Genomic DNA, 20171 nt, shown 5'->3' on the forward strand with positions numbered 1-20171 from the left:
GTCTATTTCTTTTCTTTTTATTTATTATACAATTAACAAAAGCAAAAAAGGCCTCTAACACTACCTTGCTCTATTCTTTTTCTATTCTACCTGTTTTCTTTTTATTTATTATATAATTTAAAAAACCCTTGCTACGTGTACTGAGTCAAGCGAACTGAGACTCTTTTGTTGATTTTGATTGCTTCTATTGTCCTCATTTGTAAGTCGCTTTGGATAAAAGTGTCTGCTAAATGACTAAATGTAGATGTAAATGTTCAAGGATTATTATTTTTTTCAAGTATAATTCAGCTAATATTTAAAGAATCAACCACTTGGTGAATAAAATAAAAACTTTTATAAAATATAGTTAAAGTCAGTGCTGAAATATTTTATTTGTTCAGAGAGTAGTTTTGATGATTTCTACTTCTGCTTGTACTTGGTGTAGGATTCAGTGTAAAACAATGTGGCTATTCAAAATATACATTATACAAGCAAGATATATTAGGCTATAGATGTTGTCCTAAGCCTCAGGGTAATTTCTAATTAGTCGGTTCCACCACCAATAAGCATGCAAATGAAGAAGCAGCAACAACAACGAAAAACAGGTTAAATTAGCCTACGGTGTAAATAAGATATCACAGAAGAAAATATATTGATACAATACATCTGCATAATCTCTAGATGGAAAATTCTACAGCAACAAAACGTTTAGTTTTTGTTGCTGTAAGTAATTTCTTATTTACAAAATAAAATAAAATAAAATAAAACAATACACACAATCTCTAAAAATGAACTGACATTTACAGGAACACAACATTTAACTCTTTGTTTCTATCCGGTAACGTTAAGCAGGACTCCGTCATAGCCCGGACTCATATAGATGTAGCACCGGCTCTATGAGTTTGGCATCGCTGCATAGGTCCGAGCAGATCATATAAACAGCGATATTAAAATACGTCAACTCTCATTTCAGCGAGATCAAGAGGGACGGTTCATCCCATCAACATGGCGGAAAACATAGTAAGTGTCAGTCTGCGTGTTTATATTCGTAGTTTGAGTGAAGTCTGTCATCCAGTGATGAGGCAGCAGAATTGTTAGCATAATGCTAATGATCAGACTCATCCAGAATCGTCCAGAAACGCATTGAATACTAAAAACAACGTTTATGTGTGTGTTCACAACACATCTGACTTATTTAGCTTAGGATATTCTGCAGAGGTTTATTATTTCTGCTGTGGTTGACTTTACTTGGCACAGGTTGATGCATTGACATATCTCGTCTTCATGTCAACTACTTATTAAAGTCTAACGTTATATGCTGAATTTGCTCTTAATAAAAAGCTGAGGTGTTAAGATAGAAGGTAATATGATTGTTTAGCTTCCGTGCTTCTCATAGTTTTATATTTTGGAGGTGAAATGACAGTGTAACTTATTAAAGTAACGTTACTTTGAATGACATATGATGTTTTGCTTTGGTTTTTGTATTAAGAAAAAGCATTGAGAGCATGAGTTTAGCTCAGTGTTAATATATTATGTCATGCGGTGAGATGTTTGGACATGGATTCGTGTGGCATGCATACCTTCTGCAACAGTTTATTGTGTGTCAAATGTCAATGTCTGCTCTCCAACCACCTGTTTTCTCCTATTCATACTGGCTTGTTTTGCTGATTTGTAGTTGAGCTCTCGTCTCGTTTTAACTTGTAACTTTTCTGTACGAGTCATTTTGTGCTAGATCTGTGGGAGAAACAAGCACATGATTGAACAACAAACATAACATGTAGTAACCATAAACTTAATTTCCTTTCCCTTATGTTTATTCATTGACAGATCATCCGTGTCCAGTCTCCAGAGGGAATGAAAAAAATCGCCGCAACAAAGCGTGAGACAGCTGCAGCTTTCCTCAAAAAGGTATAAGACACCTCACTCAGTGATGTTATTTTCTTTCTCATATATTGTACAATTATCTTCTTTAAAGCATTTTAATGACAGTAAGGCACAAACACGTGTGTGTGTGTGTGTGTGTGTGTGTGCGTGCATGTTTTTGTGACATATGAGGACACAAATTTGTATAACGACAAGGGTATGACATGGGTATTACAAGAAGAAAGTGATTTATGAGGACATTTTCCCCATGTCCCCATATTTCAAAAGGCTTATAAATCATACAGAAGGAGCTTTTTTGAGAAAGTAAAAATGCACAAAGTTTCCTGTAGGGGGTAGGTTTAGGTGTAGGGAGATAGAAAATACGGTTTGTACAGAATAAAAACCATTACGCCTATGGAATTTCCCCACAATTCACAAAAACAAACGTGTGTGTGTGTTGTGTGTAATTACATTTTTTTTAAAGTGACAGTAAAGACATTTATAACTTAGAAAAAGATTTCTATTTCAAAAATGTTGTACTTTTTAACTTTCTATACATCAAACAATCCTGAAAAAGAATCACTGTTTTCACAAAACTTTTAACCAGCACAACTATTTTCAACAATTGATAATAATGAGAAATGTTTCTTGATTGCCAAATCGGGATATTAGAGTGTTCTAAAGGATCATGGCTTTTTCAACTACACGAATTATCACATGAATAAATTGCATTTTAAAAATATTAAAATACAAAACAAATATTTAAAATTATATTTATATTTCACAATATTACTATTACTGTTTTTCCCGATTTGGTGAGCCTTGATGAGCATAAGAGACATTTTTGTTGATGTTTGATGTTTTCAAAAACATCAAAAGTTTTGCCAACCCCAAATTTTTAAACAGTATCATATAATATATTTGCTCCAAAAATGGAACATAACATTTATAATTCAGCCTTTGAAGCTAAGTGGGTTAAAAATAGTTTAGTGTTTAGTGCATAGAAAAAAAATCATGTAGCAAACTCATAGAATAAGTATTAAATATACTGTCAAATTAATTTGCTCCTTCACTATAGTTATGACAGAGTAGGTCTTACTATTCACCCCATATAGTATCCATTGTCAAGCCTCTGCCCAAATGTGATGGTTACATTCATAGCCTGTCTGTAAAGAAGCTGAGAATAACACTACAACAAAAGCACAGCATCAGATCCTGTGAGTCATTATAAAGTGGCAGCACAGACTCCTGTTCCTGCTGAGTGCTGAATGTTGATTTATTAATGAGGCGGCTCTGAAAAAGGAGACCTATGTCCATACGCTGCAGTCACACACATTTTTGCTGTGGTGCAAAACTTGATGGGCGGTGTGCTTGCAGCAAAGTCAGGAATGAACCAGGGCTTGTGGCCAAAATCTCATTGAAAGTGACCAAAATGCCTCTAATATAAAATAGAGGGCCTTTTATAGTTTATTTCTATTTTTTATTTGGCTAAAAATAAAATAAAATTCAATTTCTAGGTCTGACTAGTTGTATGTTTAGTAGAAAAGTAGTAGTAGGTAATCAATATTCAAAATAATTAAGTAGTTACCTCATGTCAATCTTTGACCATTATGTCATTTGATTGTGTAAATTGTATTATAATAGAAGTTGGTATGTTGGTAGCTGAAGGCTCTTTTGAGATGGGCAGAGGGTTTGTGTTTGCCTGATGTAGACACTGCAGGGCCCATTAAAGATTCATGTCTCTCAGCAGGAGGGTGGAGAGTGAGCCGGCGATCAATTGAGACCATCTCACAGTTTGATTTTGGGATTAAATGGCAGGAAAGAGACAGAGAGATGTCGAGGGCTCTAGCTTTGAAAAATGTGTCCTTGTTCATCTTGTATTCTGGTGCATGGATTAAAAGAAATGCACACTGCATTTTTAAAAAGGCCTCATATGTTGAATATGTTATTAACAGGGTAGTATATTTACAGTTAAAAGTTCAATTTAGGACATAGTGCCCTGAGTGACCAGTAAAAGCTTTTGCTGACTGGATTAGTAAAGATATCGGTCTTCTGCTGGGTTTTCGGTTGCCTAATGCACAGTCATTTGGACGTGATGGATCAATTTGTTTCTGAGACTGCACTTTTTTAGAGTACTGTTCTCAATTAGGCTATCTTGTTACCAGAATCACCTGATAGTGAATTATATCTAGTTTAAATTCGGAACAGCCTGTCGAGCTACGAATGAGTTCACTTTGGACAAGTGTCCTATGAAATGAGTTATTTGTGAGTGTAGTTTAGGTGCTTTAGATGAAGAATTTAAGGGCTGGATTTGCTATGTCAGTGCCAGAGGCATCAGTAGATTTTCCACTAAATTCAGTAGGTTATTAATTGATTAATAGATTTTTCCATTGTATATGTCTGGATGTACAAAGTGTTTGAAAATGTCAAAAAAAAAAGTATAATCTTTTTTTTCTTTTTTTCTTGCACCATCATCGCAAATACTTTCTTTTCTTGTTTCTCTCATGCACTGTACTCTCATAATTTCATTAGAATTTATTGAGCAATCTCTGAGAGGCAAACAATCTTTACACATTTTGAATGTCTGTATTATTTAACATATGTACATTTTATCAGCTTTTTATTAGTTGAGGCTTTAAAACAGGGATAAGAGAAATGAACAAGGAATGTCCAATTGCAGCAGTAATGTTAGATCCATCATTTCCACAAGTAAAATAAAAGACTTGTCAGCTTCTTGTTTCTGACATCCTTTGCTACATTCTTGCCAGGTTGCCAAAGAGTTTGGCTTCAGTTCAAATGGTTTCTCTATCTACTTGAACCGGAACAAGACCGGAGAGATCCTGTCTCAGAACAAGACCCTCAGTCTGCTGAAAATCAAGTAAGTGTGCCGTTGTGAGACATTGAGTTTACTCAGTTGTGCACGTGTGTTTACATGCATAAACATAACCAAGTTGTTTTTCTCTGTCTTTTAGGCATGGCGACATGCTCTTTCTTTTCCCATCCTCAGCTGGACCCTCCAGTGAGAACATGGACACAGCTCAGCCTCACACTTCTTCATCCTACCCTTCCTTCCCTTCATCCTCTTCATCATCATCTTCCTTATCCCGTTCACACTCTGCACCACAGATACAAGAGGACGAGATTGACCAGTATCTGTCCAAACAAGAGGGAAAGATCTACAGAAACCGAGACGCCCAGCTGTAAGTCTGCCTCACTTTCCACACTGCATTGGAAAAAGTTTTTATAACATATGTTCCCAAAACCTTGAAGTGATTTTCATGCCATAGTTTGGAGGTACTGCATCATGCAACCCACTTGAGTAATTAATTGCAATATGAGAACTACAGAATATTCAAGACATTTTTGTTTATAAAGCATTCTTTGTCATTGTTTCTCAGGTGCCGACACGGTCCCATGGGGAAATGTGTGCACTGCGTACCTTTAGAGGTAAGAACTTGTGATCCTCCCCTTGGAACACAAGAAGGCTGGTCTAACCCAGTGGTTCTCAACTGAGGCACCTCAGTAAACACTCAAGACTTAAAACTGATTTAAAATAAGCTAATACAGCTAAAAACCAAGTTTAAAACATATGCATTTTTTAAATTGTTTCCTCAACAACTATCATTTTTATTTATGAAAACTTGGATATGTGAGGAATTTTAAATTAAAAGTGTGATTTCTAGACCTGGAAGAGTTACCGAAAAGGTCATGGAAATTTATTTGTTTATTTTGTAAAGTATAATTGCTGCATGACACAAAAGTACAAAGTTGCCATTTCTGTTTTGATAGCCTTTTGATGAAGACTATCTGAACCACCTCGACCCACCGGTCAAGCACATGTCCTTTCACGCCTACATCCGGAAACTCACCGGCGGAGCAGACAAGTTAGTGCTTTTGAGAGCTCTGTACTCACTTAAATAAGGTTGTGGGAAGAGAGTGATTTAATAAACTAATCCTGTCTCTCAGGGGGAAGTTTGTGGCGCTTGAGAATATCAGCTGTAAAATTAAATCTGGCTGTGAGGGGCATCCGCCCTGGCCAGAGGGCATCTGTACCAAGTGCCAACCCAGCGCCATCACTCTCAACAGACAGGTACACCGCTCCTCTCAGTCTGTATCATAAACATCTTTACTTTCATCTAACTCTTACATTACATACAGACAAAGTGTTCACTAATCAGTTTCTTGCTTTAAAAATGAACCCGCTGCTTCTCTGTTTCCTGCTCGGGCAAGTAAATGAGCGCTCCCTGAGGGGCAGTGTCATATTTCTGTCTTTTTTGATCTGATGAAACTGCAGAAATATCGACATGTGGACAACATCATGTTTGAGAATCACACCATTGCGGACCGTTTCCTCGACTTCTGGAGGAAGACGGGTAACCAGCGGATGGGGTACCTGTATGGACGCTACACTGAGCACAAAGACATCCCTCTCGGCATTCGAGCAGAGGTTGCTGCCATTTACGAACCTCCTCAGGTGAGAGACTCAGGTCTGACACACAATCAGGGGCCCAGCATTTTTACTGCAAATAAAACAATAGCATTAGGTAAGTTTTCATAACTTTGAGTGATAACTATGATTCTCTAAGCTTTTATTATTTAAGCAATGATACCAGATAAACACAAGAGGGCAGTAAAAGACTTTCATTTAGGACAGCAGTTTTCAAACTTTTTTGTTTCAAGGCCCCTTGTCAGAAGATATTTCTGTTGTTTCTGCTAAAATGAAGACAATACTCTTTCAAACTATAAGGAAACTAGGAGTGGCAATATATTAAAATAATTTAATAAAATAATATATAATTCAAATAACTGAATACTTTAATTCCAGAGGTTTTGGTTCATATTAATGAATTTAATTCAAACCAATGATACAATTTGATCTGGAATACAATGTTATAGTTCACTGACCATGTCTGCCATTTAATCCAAATTGCTCCCTAACAATTAATAAAGTTGTATAAATCGCATTGCTGTGTATTCTTAAGCATCATGCATGTATAGAACTATTTTATTCAAAAAAAGTCAAGTATTGTTTTGCTGATTTGTTCCTTTCCTTTCCACCTGTGTGCTTTGACTCAGATTGGAACCCAGAACAGCTTGGAGTTGATTGAAGATCCCAAGGCAGAAGCAGTTGAGGAGATTGCTGCAAAACTAGGTCTGCGGAAGGTGAGTCTTTTTCCATGCCTCTTAAAAATTGGGGGTTTGTCCGGGATAAGTGTGTATATATAAATAAATATATAAGACTGAATAGACTGAATAGTTTTGGTGTAGCTCTGCCATACCTAGTGTAGTCATCCATCCCATGAGGCTCTCTGATGGGATTCTTAGAGTTCCTTTCTCTTCACACATCTATGGCTTCCATATGATACTATCAAAATTACTGTCTGGTACATGATAGAAGTGGCCTGATCAGTCATGACCCTTGTTACTGCCTGAGCATGTGGAACAGCTTCCAAATGTAAAGCTGTTTTTAATTAGTAATATTGGCTTTTTCTTTTTTTTTCAGTTGGGCTGGATTTTCACAGATCTTCTGTCAGAGGACACCAGGATAGGCACAGTCCGCTACACCAGAAACAAGGTCAATTGGGAAATGAGAGATTAGCATTTGACTAACTGTATGGTGTGTTCTGAGATCATTATTAACCAGTGGATTTGTGTCACCTGTCTAGGATTCATATTTCCTGAGTGCAGAGGAGTGCATCACAGCTGGACACTTCCAGAACCAACATGCCAACGCGTGTCGGCTTTCCCCGGATGGCCATTTTGGATCCAAGTTTTTCACAGTGGTGGCAACAGGTATGCAGCTTCCTCCTTTGCGCAAGATTTACTTCTGCTGTTCGGTTATTCAGTGTGGTGATAAATTAAGGCATTTGGTCGTGTCAAAAACCTGTGTGGTATTTAGTTCAAGGCCAATAAATCAGTCTCAGTCCATGACATGTTTTGCATGGAATATTTTATTGGTACCTGGAAAAACTTAACCGATTTAGTGCTAAAAGAAAATATAGTGTCCTGAAAAATAGAGCATGGATTTGACTAGCTTTTTTTTATGCATTGTCAGGTGGTCCCGATAACCAGGTGCACTTTGAAGGGTACCAAGTGTCCAATCAGTGCATGGCTCTGGTGAGGGATGAATGTCTACTGCCCTGCAGAGATGTTCCTGAACTGGGCTATGCCAAAGAGTCCAGCACGGAGCAATACGTCCCTGATGTCTTCTATAAGGTACTGAACTAAAACATTCCTTCTGCAGATGATCAATCACACAGCATGTTACTAAAGACATATGCATAGGATGCATGCATGCACATACACTACCATTCAAATATCTGAGGTTGGTTTATGCTCACCAAGTCTGCATTTATTTGATCAAAAATAAAGTAAAAACAACATTAATATTGTGAAATATTGTTGTGATTTTAAAATAACTGTTTCTGTTTTATTAGATTTTAAAATTTTATTTATTTCTGTGTTGGGAAATCTGAATTATCAGCAGGCATTACTCCAGTCTTTAGTGTCACGTGATCAATCAGAATTAATTCTAATTTGATTGAATAGAAAGTTCAAAAGAATCTTTTTTTTTTGTAATGTAAAAGTCTTTACTGTCATATAATGCCACATTTGCTGAATAAAAATATTTGACCTGAAGTGTACATTTTAAACCAAAGTGTACATTTTCTAATTTCTGTTCCAGCATGTAACTGCAACCTTGATCATATCACTTGCAGGGTTTGATTAATGTTTCTAAACTGAGCTTCTTTTTACTTGAGCGTGTCACATTTCTTAAAACAGAAGGAATAAAAGTTAATATTTCTGTTGCTTTGGGCATAAACAGTTTTATCAGTGTCACTTCTTCCACAGGAATGCATGGGATTAGTTGTCATTGAGGCATGAAAAGGTTCACATTTTCCAATCTTTTTCTTCACCCCCAGGACAAAGACAAATTCGGCAATGACATCACACATTTAGCCCGACCACTGCCAGTGGAGTACTTGATCATTGACGTGAGTAGTTGTCATGTTATTATAACTACATACTTTTGCACTGATCAAATCTAGACCTTCAGCCTACACCTCTCAGTCAAAAAGCCAATGGTGTAGGGAAGTAGTTTTTATACTACTAGATGTAGATCTTGTCCTCTTTGATAGCTGGTCTTTAAAACCCAATAGAGAGCCATGTCCAAATGATGGTACATGACATTAAACTGGCTGTAAACAGTTGAGCTTTAATACTGTCTTTGTCTTTTGTTTATTATTGCTATTTAACCCTCAGATCACCACCACTTTCCCAAAGGACCCCGTGTTCACTTTCTCCTCTACTCTTCGCTTCCCCATCGAAAACAGAGATGCTCTGGGAGAGACCCAGGTACACATTTAGGGTTAGAAGTCTCTTCAGTCTAGGAATGATGTTTTAGATCTGTATCATACCTGGACACGTCTCACAGCTTTTCTGGTTGAAGATGACCATGAAACTCTTTGTAATTCTGTTTACTGTGGTCAAACGTACAGTTCTTGTGAAATATTGACCTTAAAATTGTTTGTGCATGCGTGCAGGACTTCCACAGTTTAGCGACGTATCTTTCCCAGTGTCCTTCCTCCTCCACCTCCTTCCTGGACATCGTCTCAGACTTCCATCTGCTTCTCTTTCTTGTCACCAACGAGGTCATGCCCTTACAAGTGAGTTTTTCATTGTGTGCGTGTGTGTATATATACCCACACATCATACTCTCCCACTTAAGGCTTGTGCACACCGGGACGATTATCGCCAACGTTTAACTCCTCGTGAATAAACAAAGGGCGCCAATGTGAGTGTGTACACCGACGCTTAAAAGCATCATTATTTTTTATTTTTATTTAAATGCTTCGTGTTTGTTTTTTGGGTTTGACGCGCTGTGTTAAAAACTGGCCGGCCAATGAGATTGGCGCTTTTGTTGACGTGAGCTGCTGAAGTTACAGTAAAACATGACTTGGTGGCACTCAAGCACAAAACGGTCTTGCCGAGCACATATTGATACCTAACGATGAAGAGGAAGTAAGTAGACGAAGAAGATGCATCGAGGCAAGATGAATGTTGAGCTCAAAAATCACTTGGGTATGAACACAAAGACGCATTGAAAAATGCTGGCGATAAGCACGCGTGATAATCATCCCGATGTGCATGAGGCTTTACCCTGCTTGTTTTTTCTTTTCTTTTTTTATTATAAAGAATTCATTTTATCTTAAAGAGTATTTTGCCTGACAACTTCATCTCCTTTTCTTTGATGTCTACAGGACAGCATTGGGCTTCTGCTGGATGCAGTGAAGACATCCAATGAGGAGCTGGCTCAGACCTGGAAGAAATCTGAGCAGTGGGCCACAATTGAGCAACTCTGCAGTGAGTAGTCCTGAACAGTGTTGTTTTAGTATTCTTTATGTAATGGTAATGTTTTTTAACGGTATTGATATTTTGAATTAGCTTTCATTTTTATGTTTTCAGTTTTATTTAAATTATTTCATTTTTGGTTCTTTTGTTATTATTTTTTAAATTCTACTATTTAGGTTTAATTAATTTTTATTTTTCCATTTAGTAATTTAAGTGTTTTGATCAGTTTTTCAGTATTTCTTCAATAGGTTTTCCAACTAGCAGACCGTTTTTCTTATGTTAATCCCAGGCACAGTTGGAGGGCAGCCGTCGGGATCTCTGGATTATGCCATGGGCGGCCCAACTCTCCCCCAGTCCTCTTCAGCTGTGTGGTCTTGCCTCCACTGCACCTTCATGAACCAACCTGGCACTGAGCACTGCGAGATGTGCAGTTTGCCCCGCAGCTAAAACCCCACGAATCCAGGCTGCACCATACATCCCACCGGGAACAGCAGTGAGAGTGGGCGTGCTTCCCTGTATTCCTGCCGTTTTAGTATGCCTAATCCTTAACTCCTCCACTCCCTCACTGACTGTGCTGCATCTAAACGCCGATGCCAGCCGCGTGCCCGAATATGCGCCCGATCCAACGCTGTGAGCTGCATCACTTTGATGATGATTGATGGCCGAAGATGATGGGTTGTACCCATGTAGCACTCTCTGTGTGAGCCCAGTGCATTCTGGGACTTTTATTTAGACAAGCACTTGGGCGAAGCTCCTTCCACCCTCCTCATCTCCCTCCGTGGTCCAAACTAACCTTTCAGCACCATTGATGAAACATCTGATATTAAAAGTCTTTCCCCAACTCTCACTGAGGATGTTGTGTAAATAATAAACAGAGAAGGAATAATACTGTTATTTAATTTCAAAAGATTTTATATGTTGAGGGAAATTACTTTTTCAAGGCCATTTTGAAGTAAATATGCCGCTGAAGGAGCTTTGTGGTTTGCAGCACTGATCTTTTTATATCATCATGGTTTCTTAGATCTTCAACCATAGTTTAAAACACTTTCTTCACCGAACACGCATGCTTGCTTTATTTTCTTCCATTCATTTTTCATAACTTTATTTTGATGGACGATGAGTTTCTTTGAGCATCAATTCTCATCAATGCTTGATTAGATTGAAGTCGAATGGTTGGTTTGGCTGCAGAGGTTCCTTTTCCTCAAGATTACAATTGACTGTTGACTTCTGAAGGCTTAAGAAGCTATGCTTTGAATATGGATTGGTTTACGTTTGCTTTGCAAAAACTGTAGCCACTCAACTTTGGTGCTGCACCCTTTTCTGCCCTATTTCACTGTCATCGCCCTTTCATTACCAATTTCCCCTTCCGTCCCCCTGGCGCTTGTCCAGATGTCAATTGTGGAGATTTTTTTCCACTGTTCAGCCCTTAAGGAGCCTGTACCGTTGCACCTTCAAAGAGTTATATAGAGTCAGGGCCGTCTTTGAACACGCTCCACATCTGGTGGAGATCAAGACTGATTGATTGATAGATTGATAGGGAAGAACAAAGCTACAAATATAAAAGCAAAAGTCTAAACTTATTCCACTTGATTGACATCTTTGCTTTGGACTTTTTTTAAACCAGCCTCAGATCTTCTACACTGGTCTGTGTAGTTCAGCAGATAGATTTTACTGGCTGGACACATGGTTATATTGTCTTCTGACAGCCATTTTCATTTGGCCACGACTCAGTGTTTTAGAAACCAGCCCAAAGACATCTCTTAAATATGCATTCAGGAGTATTTCAGCCCTCTGAAATGATATAGATGTTTACATTTGTGTTAGATTTTGTAAAGTTTCTTCATTCTCAAACTCGCCCATAATTTCACTCTAAACCCTCTAAAATTCAGTCTGTTGGTTCACTTAAACGGACACCCTGATCATCATCATTCACAGATTGAAATCTGATTTTTGCTTTAAGAGTTTTGAGGTGCAGATAGCTGTGCTTAGGCCCCATTGTCACAAAACACAGGTGCCCTGAGTTGTATGCTTTCAGTTGGTTTTGGGGTTTTAAATACAGGAAAATAGTTCAACAATAAAACCGATTCCTTTGGATTCTGTGGTCTTGTCTTTTTTTATTTCCTGATTTTGTGTTTGTCAATAACTAATGAATTAGTTTAGCTTTCAACAGCAACTTTTTGGTTACAAAATACAAAAGTTGATTCATTTTTATGGTAGGATAGACCAGATGGGGACCTGTGCTGCTTGATGTATTGATTTAGATATACTTCAAGGGCTCTACATACATCCCATACAAACTGAGCATATGGACTTATTCAAGGTGGTTCAAAGTATGTCATACAAACCAGTTACTTGTTAGCATAAATATGAGTCTATCTTGAGGGTGAAGATTTTGCAGTATGTTTTAAAAAAATGTCTAGGTCAATTTTTGTGTATGATCCTTAAAAGTAAAGGTTGAAGAAATTTCACTTCCAGCCAATCAGAAGGACCTCATATGTGTGGCAGATGAGTCGCTGGAATGCTGAGGTAAAGTGAACTTGACATCAAACATCTTACCTGAAGCTCTCAGAAGTTCAATCTGACACATCTGGATTCTATCTAGTCCTCTTAATTTAACACTATCTCTTCTTACACCTACCTCCATAGAAGTGGGGACCAGTTTTATGGTTGTAGATCCTTTGAGAGGGTACTACCATTTTTACTTTGTTTTTACCTTTGAATTTGGGTTCTGGAAGAGGTGATCGGCATGTTGTTATTGCTGTCAGTATGGTTTTAGCTTATGTGAACTTGTGAACACATCCATGTCAGTGAAAATAGGTTGGAATAGAAAACTATCCATCATATTTAAATACAATTTAATTTTGTTAAATGAAATTAAATGTTGTCTAAGTTATATTATTCCAAATGGCATTTTTCTCTCTCAGATGTTTCCCAATATGTTCGCAATGACCCTCTCTAGATTTCTTGAGATTTGTCTGCTTGTTTGAGTATCTAATTGAATTGTTTAGGTTTATTGAATATGCACGGGGCAAAAAGAGATGGGTCCTTGATTTATAAAAGCTGTTTTTCTTCCAAAAGAAAATGTGACAAGGTGGGTTAAACACTGAAATTTAACTCCACTTTCAGACACAACCCTAACCACTGGGCGGGATTAGTTGGGAATGATAATATAAAAGCCAGAAAGACGCGTACTACCAATATTTAATGATATTTGAACATGTGTTTTTCATGATTATTATTATTTAATTGGCTTTTGAGACAACATAGATGGACCTCAGGTAGCACATCGCTGTAGTCATAAAATGTTTATCTCCCAAACTGTTTTTATATTTCATATTGTCAGTAGTTAAGCATCTGATTTCATTTCATTTGTGAACCTGTTTGAATTTATTTGTTTGTACAGAGTAATGAATTGTCTACTGCCGTTACTTTTTGTGCTCTCACTGGGAGCTGCTCAGAAGAGTGCAAGACAGACTGTGGAGTGGGACTACAAAACTGAAGGTAAATTATATTTTTCAATAAAAGCTTTTGAAATGCTATAATGTAATTATAACACATTTAAATTATTTTGTTAATAATTATACCATGATAAAATATTTAAATGTATTAATTGTAAATGTTTAAACAATCTTTTTTTTTTTTTTTTTTTTTTAGGAAATAATAATAAAAATAAAGAAATATGATCATCTCTTTTGTTGTTTGTGTGTGTGTGTGTGTGTGTGTGCGTGCGCTAGCTGAGAAAGTGAACTTGAGAGGATGTGCCAATCTCACTTTAGTCTTGGATAACTGGAAATATGCCATCATGACACAAGTCAAAGACCTCCTTCTGAATGATCACAGCACAGTGCTACCAGACTATGGAAGGTATGTTTAAAAAAATAAGTAAATAAATAAATATAGTTATGTGCTTGCTCCATCTTATGTTTTTTTTTTTTTCCAGGATTCAGCCATTATCTGAAGCTCTAAATGACCTGTACAAGGAATTTAACTCTTTAAAAGAGAGACTAGCGGAGCTGACCACAAAGTTTGAGGGAATAGAGTTGTTTGTGGATGAAGCTCGAACTGGCAGGAGTCACTCACCTCCTCCAGCAGAGCGTCCACCTCCTGAGGGAGAGGGAAACCCACCTGAGCCTGGCACAAGACAGGGACGCAGGAACAGGGTGGTGGTACGAAGAATTAAGAAACCTGATAATTCACAAGTTTAGGACTGATTCAGGTGTCTTCCATTTGCAATAGATCAGATTTATTGTACAGTAATTATGTTCTATCTAGATTTCTTTTTTCTATCTTTTATATGTCTTATGTTTAAATCAGGTGAAAAATGGTAAGATTTTTGGAGCATTTAGCCACAAAATATGATATACAATGGGTCGAGATCAAGCTTTTTCTTCTTTTGCTGCTTTTTTTATTTTTATTCATTGTAATTAGATAATGTGATGAGAAATGGCATCTCATCAAAAGCATTTGTTGTATTCTTTTCTGTATATTCTGTTGTTCTCTGTTCATTTTCCATGTTTTCAAGTTGGGAATACATTTTCCAGCATTATTAAATTTTTTTATATTCTTACAGTGGTCGGTGGTATTTTAGAAAGAATGAAAAATACGCCTGCTTCTTTACAAACGTTTGGTTGATAAAAGATTTCTGACAGTATGGTAATGAATTGATTTATGAATATTAATTCATTAGGTTACGTGACGTCCGACTCAGTAGGCAGAAGGCCTACGTGACGTCAGCATGGTCTAATTAATATTCATGAGACAAGTATTCTCTCTCTCTGGCTATTCAAGAACTGGAAGTTCAAAAATACTGTAATTTATTGAATAATACCTATTACGTCGTCGTAAAAAAATATATTAAATACACACGAGATATACATAGTTTTGGGAGCTTTTAATCAGTGTTTTTTTTTTTTTTTTTTTTTTAAATCACTGACGTTATCACTGTCCGTTATATTTTGATTCCTTCACGTTCTGTCAAGGTAAGCCAGCAGCAGATTTTCAAACTTTAATCTTAAATTTCTTTTTTTTTTAAAGTATAGGTTTCATTGACATCTCGATTATTACAGAACTGTGTTGAGAAAAACTAAAAATAAGACGAACTTTCTTTACGTTTCAGCTTTAATTCTAGCCTGTTTGCCATCGAGACGGTAACTGTTTAGCGCTCTCTAGTGGCGGCGTTCCTCGAAACTTGAAGGAGCAACTGAGCTTTCGTTTCTGTAAGTGTGGTTCATAAAACTGACAGTCTTACTATCAGTGTCTGTTTTTATGGGTCATTCCTGCTATGCCGTAAGTTACCTTTAAACTCTGTGGAAATGAAGAGCAGAAGTTAGTTATTGCCCATTGAGAATATAAACTGTCCTACGTGAGGGTGTCAACAAACTTCATTTTGATTGTTTTTGACGTTTGTTTTTCAATAAATCAGATTTATTTTATTTATTTTTATGATTTTTATTTATTATACAGAGAGAAATGAATGTAGGATGATGATATTAAAGAGATATCACAAAAGGCTCTCAGGATGGAAAGTGATAGTGAGGACTGAAGAAAAACGTATACATTGATTACCAATTAAAACAAGTTTCTCAAGAAAACATAAAAGAAAAAAATATGAATGTACCTCTAATGTGTATCTTCATGCACCTCCTTTAAGATTCTATTTACAGTACATGTCCCTCTCCCATTTTGTTTCTAGCTTTCAAAATGGACATCGATCACTCGTGTGACTATTCAGAAAGTGCTGTGGAGCATGAGGACATCTCACCTGATGATGCTCTGCAAGAGATCTGTGGATCTGAAGTAAACACAGAATTCAGCAAGGATATGTCAGAGGTGAAAACAGCAACATTGATCAACATTGTTTTTCTTTTTTCCTTTCTTTTTTGATGCTTAAACAAGGAAAATCTAATTGCCAGTGAGAAAAAAATAAATAAAAAACTTAATTCAAAATGTATTTCCATCCTTTTATATATATATATATATATATATATACAAGTATATATTTATATATATATTAAGCATAAAAATGTCTGTTTGACTTGTTCAGGTGAGCACAATGACTTCATTTGAAAAAGTGTCACAAGGAATAAACCATGTAGAAGGGGGGTGGGCAAAAATGATCAATGCAGACGACACAGAGGTGACTGCCCGCTACAAGAAGAAATATCTGAAGGATGAGCATTGTCAGCACACGGTTATGGAGACTGCTAGCGTGAGTGCCAACACTATGAACACACCATAAACATTTTGGCAGTATATCAGGCACTGCAAAGTGAGCAATAATGTGCTTAAATTATAGAATAAGCTTGGTGAGCGATTTTCCCCCTCTTATGCAAAGAGCATGTCTTTGATTAAAAGAAAGTGAATTTTATTTACATTACTTTAAATGTCTTTAAATTTTAGGAATAGTTCAGGTGACGATGAAAATACTGTATCTGCCCATCCTCATGTTTTTTCAAACCCATTTGAAGAGACACATGCATTATATTTGTCGTTCTTTTATACTTTTATGGAGCTTTTGCATCCTTGTAAAGCTTGAAAGCTGCTGTCTCCATTCATTTTAATTTGTATCCTGTACAAATGTCTTCCTTTATGCTCCATGGAAGAAAAAAAGTCTTATGGGTTTGGAACAACGTGAGATCGAATTTGACTTTGGTTTCAGCGTTTATCTCCATCTTTTTCAGAACTGCTTATTAAATCTCACATGTCCTCAGAAACACAATCACTTCATGAATTCTTGTCTTCCTGTCAACTGAAGGTCATGGAACACTGCAACCAGTGTAAAGAAGCAGAAGATTGTTTCCCAGATTTAAAAGATATGAAGGTGGTGGAGGAAATGGAGTATGAGCCATCAGCAAGAATCATCAGTATGTTAAGGTAAGCGCACTTATTAGAGCACATTAAGATGAACAACTAGTGTATACATGATTTGGCTCGGATGGATGGGTGGATCAATAAATAAGAGAAAGAAAGATAGATGCAGTGTGTGATTTATGTGGCACAACTTTAACCAAAATACAATGTGATTTTTTTCTAGAGACCCAAATAAAGTAAAACGCACTGCCACCAGTTTGTCCTGGCACCCGCTTGATTATCATAAACTAGCCGTTGCCTACTCTTGCCTGGAATTTCAAAGAGCGCCCAAAAATATGAGCTTTGACTCCTACATATGGAACATTGGTATGTTATACACAGTTTCATTGATTATACTATTTATGTATTTGGTAAATATATATTTTTTCTTCATCTACAGAAATTTGCAATAAACCGGAGATGACTCTGAAACCTATATCTCCGCTTGTTTGTCTGGAGTACAACCACAAAGATACTCACATCCTTATTGGGGGAAGCTACAATGGACAGATCGGTGGGTTTTTATTATGATTATGAATTGCATAATGAATGATTATGTAGGAAGATGTACTTGTTTCCATCCATCAGACACACTTGTGCAAGCTCAGCGATGCTCAAGTCCTTACATGTGTTTGCCATTGATTGCAAGCATCACAGATATATGTTTGAAATCACAGCTGTAGATGCATTTACGTAAAGGTACACAGATGTTCTCAAGTCAGAGAGTTTGCCTTATTTCCAGGCTATTGGGACACTCGGAGTGGCAGCCAGCCAGTACAAATGTCCGCCACTGAGCATAGCCATAAAGATCCTGTCTACAAGGTTATCTGGCTGCAGACAAAGATAGGCACTGAAACTTTCTCAGCTTCTACAGATGGTCAGGTCTGTGTACAGGTCTGTTTTTGGACAGTGGCAAAACAGTCCAAAAACATTCAAATAAGCCACCAATATTTCACATTAATCAAATTAGTCAGATTAAATATTGTACTCAAAGAAGTATCTATCTGACACCAGGTACTGTTCTGGGACATTCGTAATATGAATGAGCCCACCAAGCGGCTCGTGTTGGATCCCAGTAAGAAGGGAAACCGTGAAAATGCCCTTGGTGCAGTCTCAATGGAGTTTGAAAACAGTATGGTAAGAGCAGCTCTCATTTTGTTTGTCTCATTCCATTGGGGAAAGTCATGTTTTTTTTTGGTTTTGATTACAAAAGGCCAAGTTTCTGGTGGGCACAGAGCAGGGGCTTGTGGTCTCGTGCAATCGCAAGTTAGAGAGCACAGATGATCCGATTGTATGCATGTACAGCGGACACCATGGCCCCATTTACGCCCTCCAGAGGAACCCCTTCTTTCCGAAGAACTTCTTGACTGTTGCTGATTGGACCGCCCGCATCTGGTCAGAGGATATCAAAGAGTCCTCCATCATTTCATCCAAGTAAGAAACTGTTATTGTTCTGAAATACAGTACTGACAGAGCAGTAATTATACCAATCAGATGGGTTTTATTTTACTATTTGTGATGCAAAGTTGGATCAACTATATTTTAAGTAAATGGTTCCCAACCAGGAGGCCTAGGGGGCCACAGGATGACTTTAAATTTTATTTAAATTGATATTCTTTATTTAAATTGATATACTTTAAAAAGTATGTAAATTAATACATTATTATTAAAAGAAAACAATCTAACTCTGCATTAAAAGACTCAAGAACAGTGGACGCACAAAAGAACGTACAAAAAGCTCCTGGAATCACAAAATCATAGAAACTGTTTCTACAGATATCACATGACCTATCTCTTAGATGGCTGTTGGAGTCCAGTCAGACCCTCTGTCTTCTTTACGGTGAAGATGGACGGCACCTTGGATGTGTGGGACATACTGTTTAAACAGAAGGACCCCATTCTCAGTCTCAAAGTCAGACCTAAACATTTCCTCATACTGAGAATGTCTCCCATTTAAATATCAAATCATTATTTGTTTATACTGTTTATGAGGGGTTTTATTTCTCATAGGTTTGTGATGAAGCTCTGTACAGCATTCGTGTACGAGATAAAGACTCTTTGGTGTGCTGTGGATCTAAGCTAGGAACCGTTAGACTGCTGAAGATGTCACCAGACCTGTGCACTCTGCAGAAGAACGAGAAGGCCCTGGTCTCAGAAGTGAGACATGAACATAACTTCCTTCACATATGCAAACACATTCAGATTTTAAAATTCATATTGACATGATATTGAGTGAACTATAAAGAGATACAATTCTAAGACACTTTTTTTTTTCCTTCTGATGTACGCTGAGCTGTTGGAGTGGGTTTTTACTTCATTTCAGATGTTTGAACGTGAGACCAAGAGAGAAAAGATTCTGGAAGGTCAGTACAGAGACAGGCATCAAATGAAACATAGCTCCTCTGTAGAGGATGAGGGAGGAAAAGATGACATGGAGGAACTTCTGGCCTGTACAGAGAGGGAGTTTTTTGAGACTGTGGAAGCTGAGAAGAAGAAAATAGAGGATGAGGAGAAAGATAGAAGGTCAGGGATGTTTTGCTTTCAGGCTTAACACGGATGGGTTCCACTCTTAATAAGATTTTAAAGCTTAACTGTTTGACTGTCAGGCATGGTATGATTTTGACATGAATCAGTATGTTAGTAGCCATCAGTATATACCAGCCAATCAACAAAAGAAATGTAGTTTGGCTGGTTTTGAATCTATGGTATCTAAGGTCGTTTCTTGTCCCCATGCAGGAAAGTGGTGTGCGTAAAGGCATCCAAACAGAGCACGGATCCTAAAGATGCCAAATAAGAAAGCTTCTCCAATTGCAAACAGACTTTAAATCAGTTAAATCTAAAGTAAATTGAAAAAAAATCATCCAAGATGATTATCCTTGCTGCCCCCAACCTGTTTATTGATTTTTTTTAAAAGACATAACTTGGGCATAAACCATAAACCAACTCAGAAACTGTTGAAGACATGCTTGAAAATTAAATGTGAAATATGAATGTGTTTTAATTTAATCTCTGTTTTTATTTTACTGTAAACTCATGAGTGTGTTACATGTGCAAGTTATTGTAATTTTTAGACATAATATACATAAATACCCCTGAATTAATGCATAAATGAACAGCATTAAATAACC

General features: G+C 37.1%; 2 protein-coding genes across 2 annotated transcripts; both read left to right on the forward strand.

The window, feature by feature from the left end:
• Positions 1 to 830: 830 nt before the first annotated feature.
• Positions 831 to 12288, forward strand: nploc4 (NPL4 homolog, ubiquitin recognition factor). The gene is made up of 17 exons (XM_058793832.1): positions 831 to 999; positions 1807 to 1887; positions 4611 to 4720; positions 4815 to 5042; positions 5241 to 5289; positions 5632 to 5726; positions 5809 to 5932; positions 6137 to 6316; positions 6919 to 7005; positions 7346 to 7417; positions 7509 to 7635; positions 7898 to 8058; positions 8766 to 8837; positions 9106 to 9198; positions 9387 to 9509; positions 10104 to 10206; positions 10484 to 12288. Exons 1-17 carry the CDS (start codon positions 985 to 987, stop codon positions 10639 to 10641), a joined length of 1878 nt encoding a protein of 625 aa, XP_058649815.1. The 5' UTR covers positions 831 to 984; the 3' UTR covers positions 10642 to 12288.
• Positions 12289 to 15123: 2835 nt separating this feature from the next.
• Positions 15124 to 20171, forward strand: dnai2a (dynein, axonemal, intermediate chain 2a). The gene is made up of 14 exons (XM_058793841.1): positions 15124 to 15173; positions 15311 to 15410; positions 15887 to 16023; positions 16238 to 16402; positions 16949 to 17067; positions 17228 to 17370; positions 17444 to 17557; positions 17786 to 17925; positions 18058 to 18180; positions 18257 to 18477; positions 18820 to 18955; positions 19054 to 19200; positions 19367 to 19566; positions 19780 to 20171. The coding sequence occupies exons 3-14, from the start codon at positions 15895 to 15897 to the stop codon at positions 19835 to 19837; spliced, it is 1695 nt and encodes a 564-aa protein (XP_058649824.1). The 5' UTR covers positions 15124 to 15173; positions 15311 to 15410; positions 15887 to 15894; the 3' UTR covers positions 19838 to 20171.

Source organism: Onychostoma macrolepis, chromosome 12, assembly GCF_012432095.1.
Source record: "Onychostoma macrolepis isolate SWU-2019 chromosome 12, ASM1243209v1, whole genome shotgun sequence".
Classification (NCBI taxonomy): Eukaryota; Metazoa; Chordata; class Actinopteri; order Cypriniformes; family Cyprinidae; genus Onychostoma; species Onychostoma macrolepis.

Coding starts and splice junctions, on each gene's coding strand:
- nploc4 (XM_058793832.1), top strand. Junction 5,290..5,631: donor TGCACTGCGTACCTTTAGAG/GTAAGAACTTGT, acceptor CTGTTTTGATAG/CCTTTTGATGAAGACTATCT. Junction 7,418..7,508: donor TCCGCTACACCAGAAACAAG/GTCAATTGGGAA, acceptor TCACCTGTCTAG/GATTCATATTTCCTGAGTGC.
- dnai2a (XM_058793841.1), top strand. CDS start 15,895: ATGGACATCGATCACTCGTGTGACTATTCAGAAAGTGCTGTGGAGCAT. Junction 18,956..19,053: donor ACCCCATTCTCAGTCTCAAA/GTCAGACCTAAA, acceptor TATTTCTCATAG/GTTTGTGATGAAGCTCTGTA. Junction 19,201..19,366: donor AGAAGGCCCTGGTCTCAGAA/GTGAGACATGAA, acceptor ACTTCATTTCAG/ATGTTTGAACGTGAGACCAA.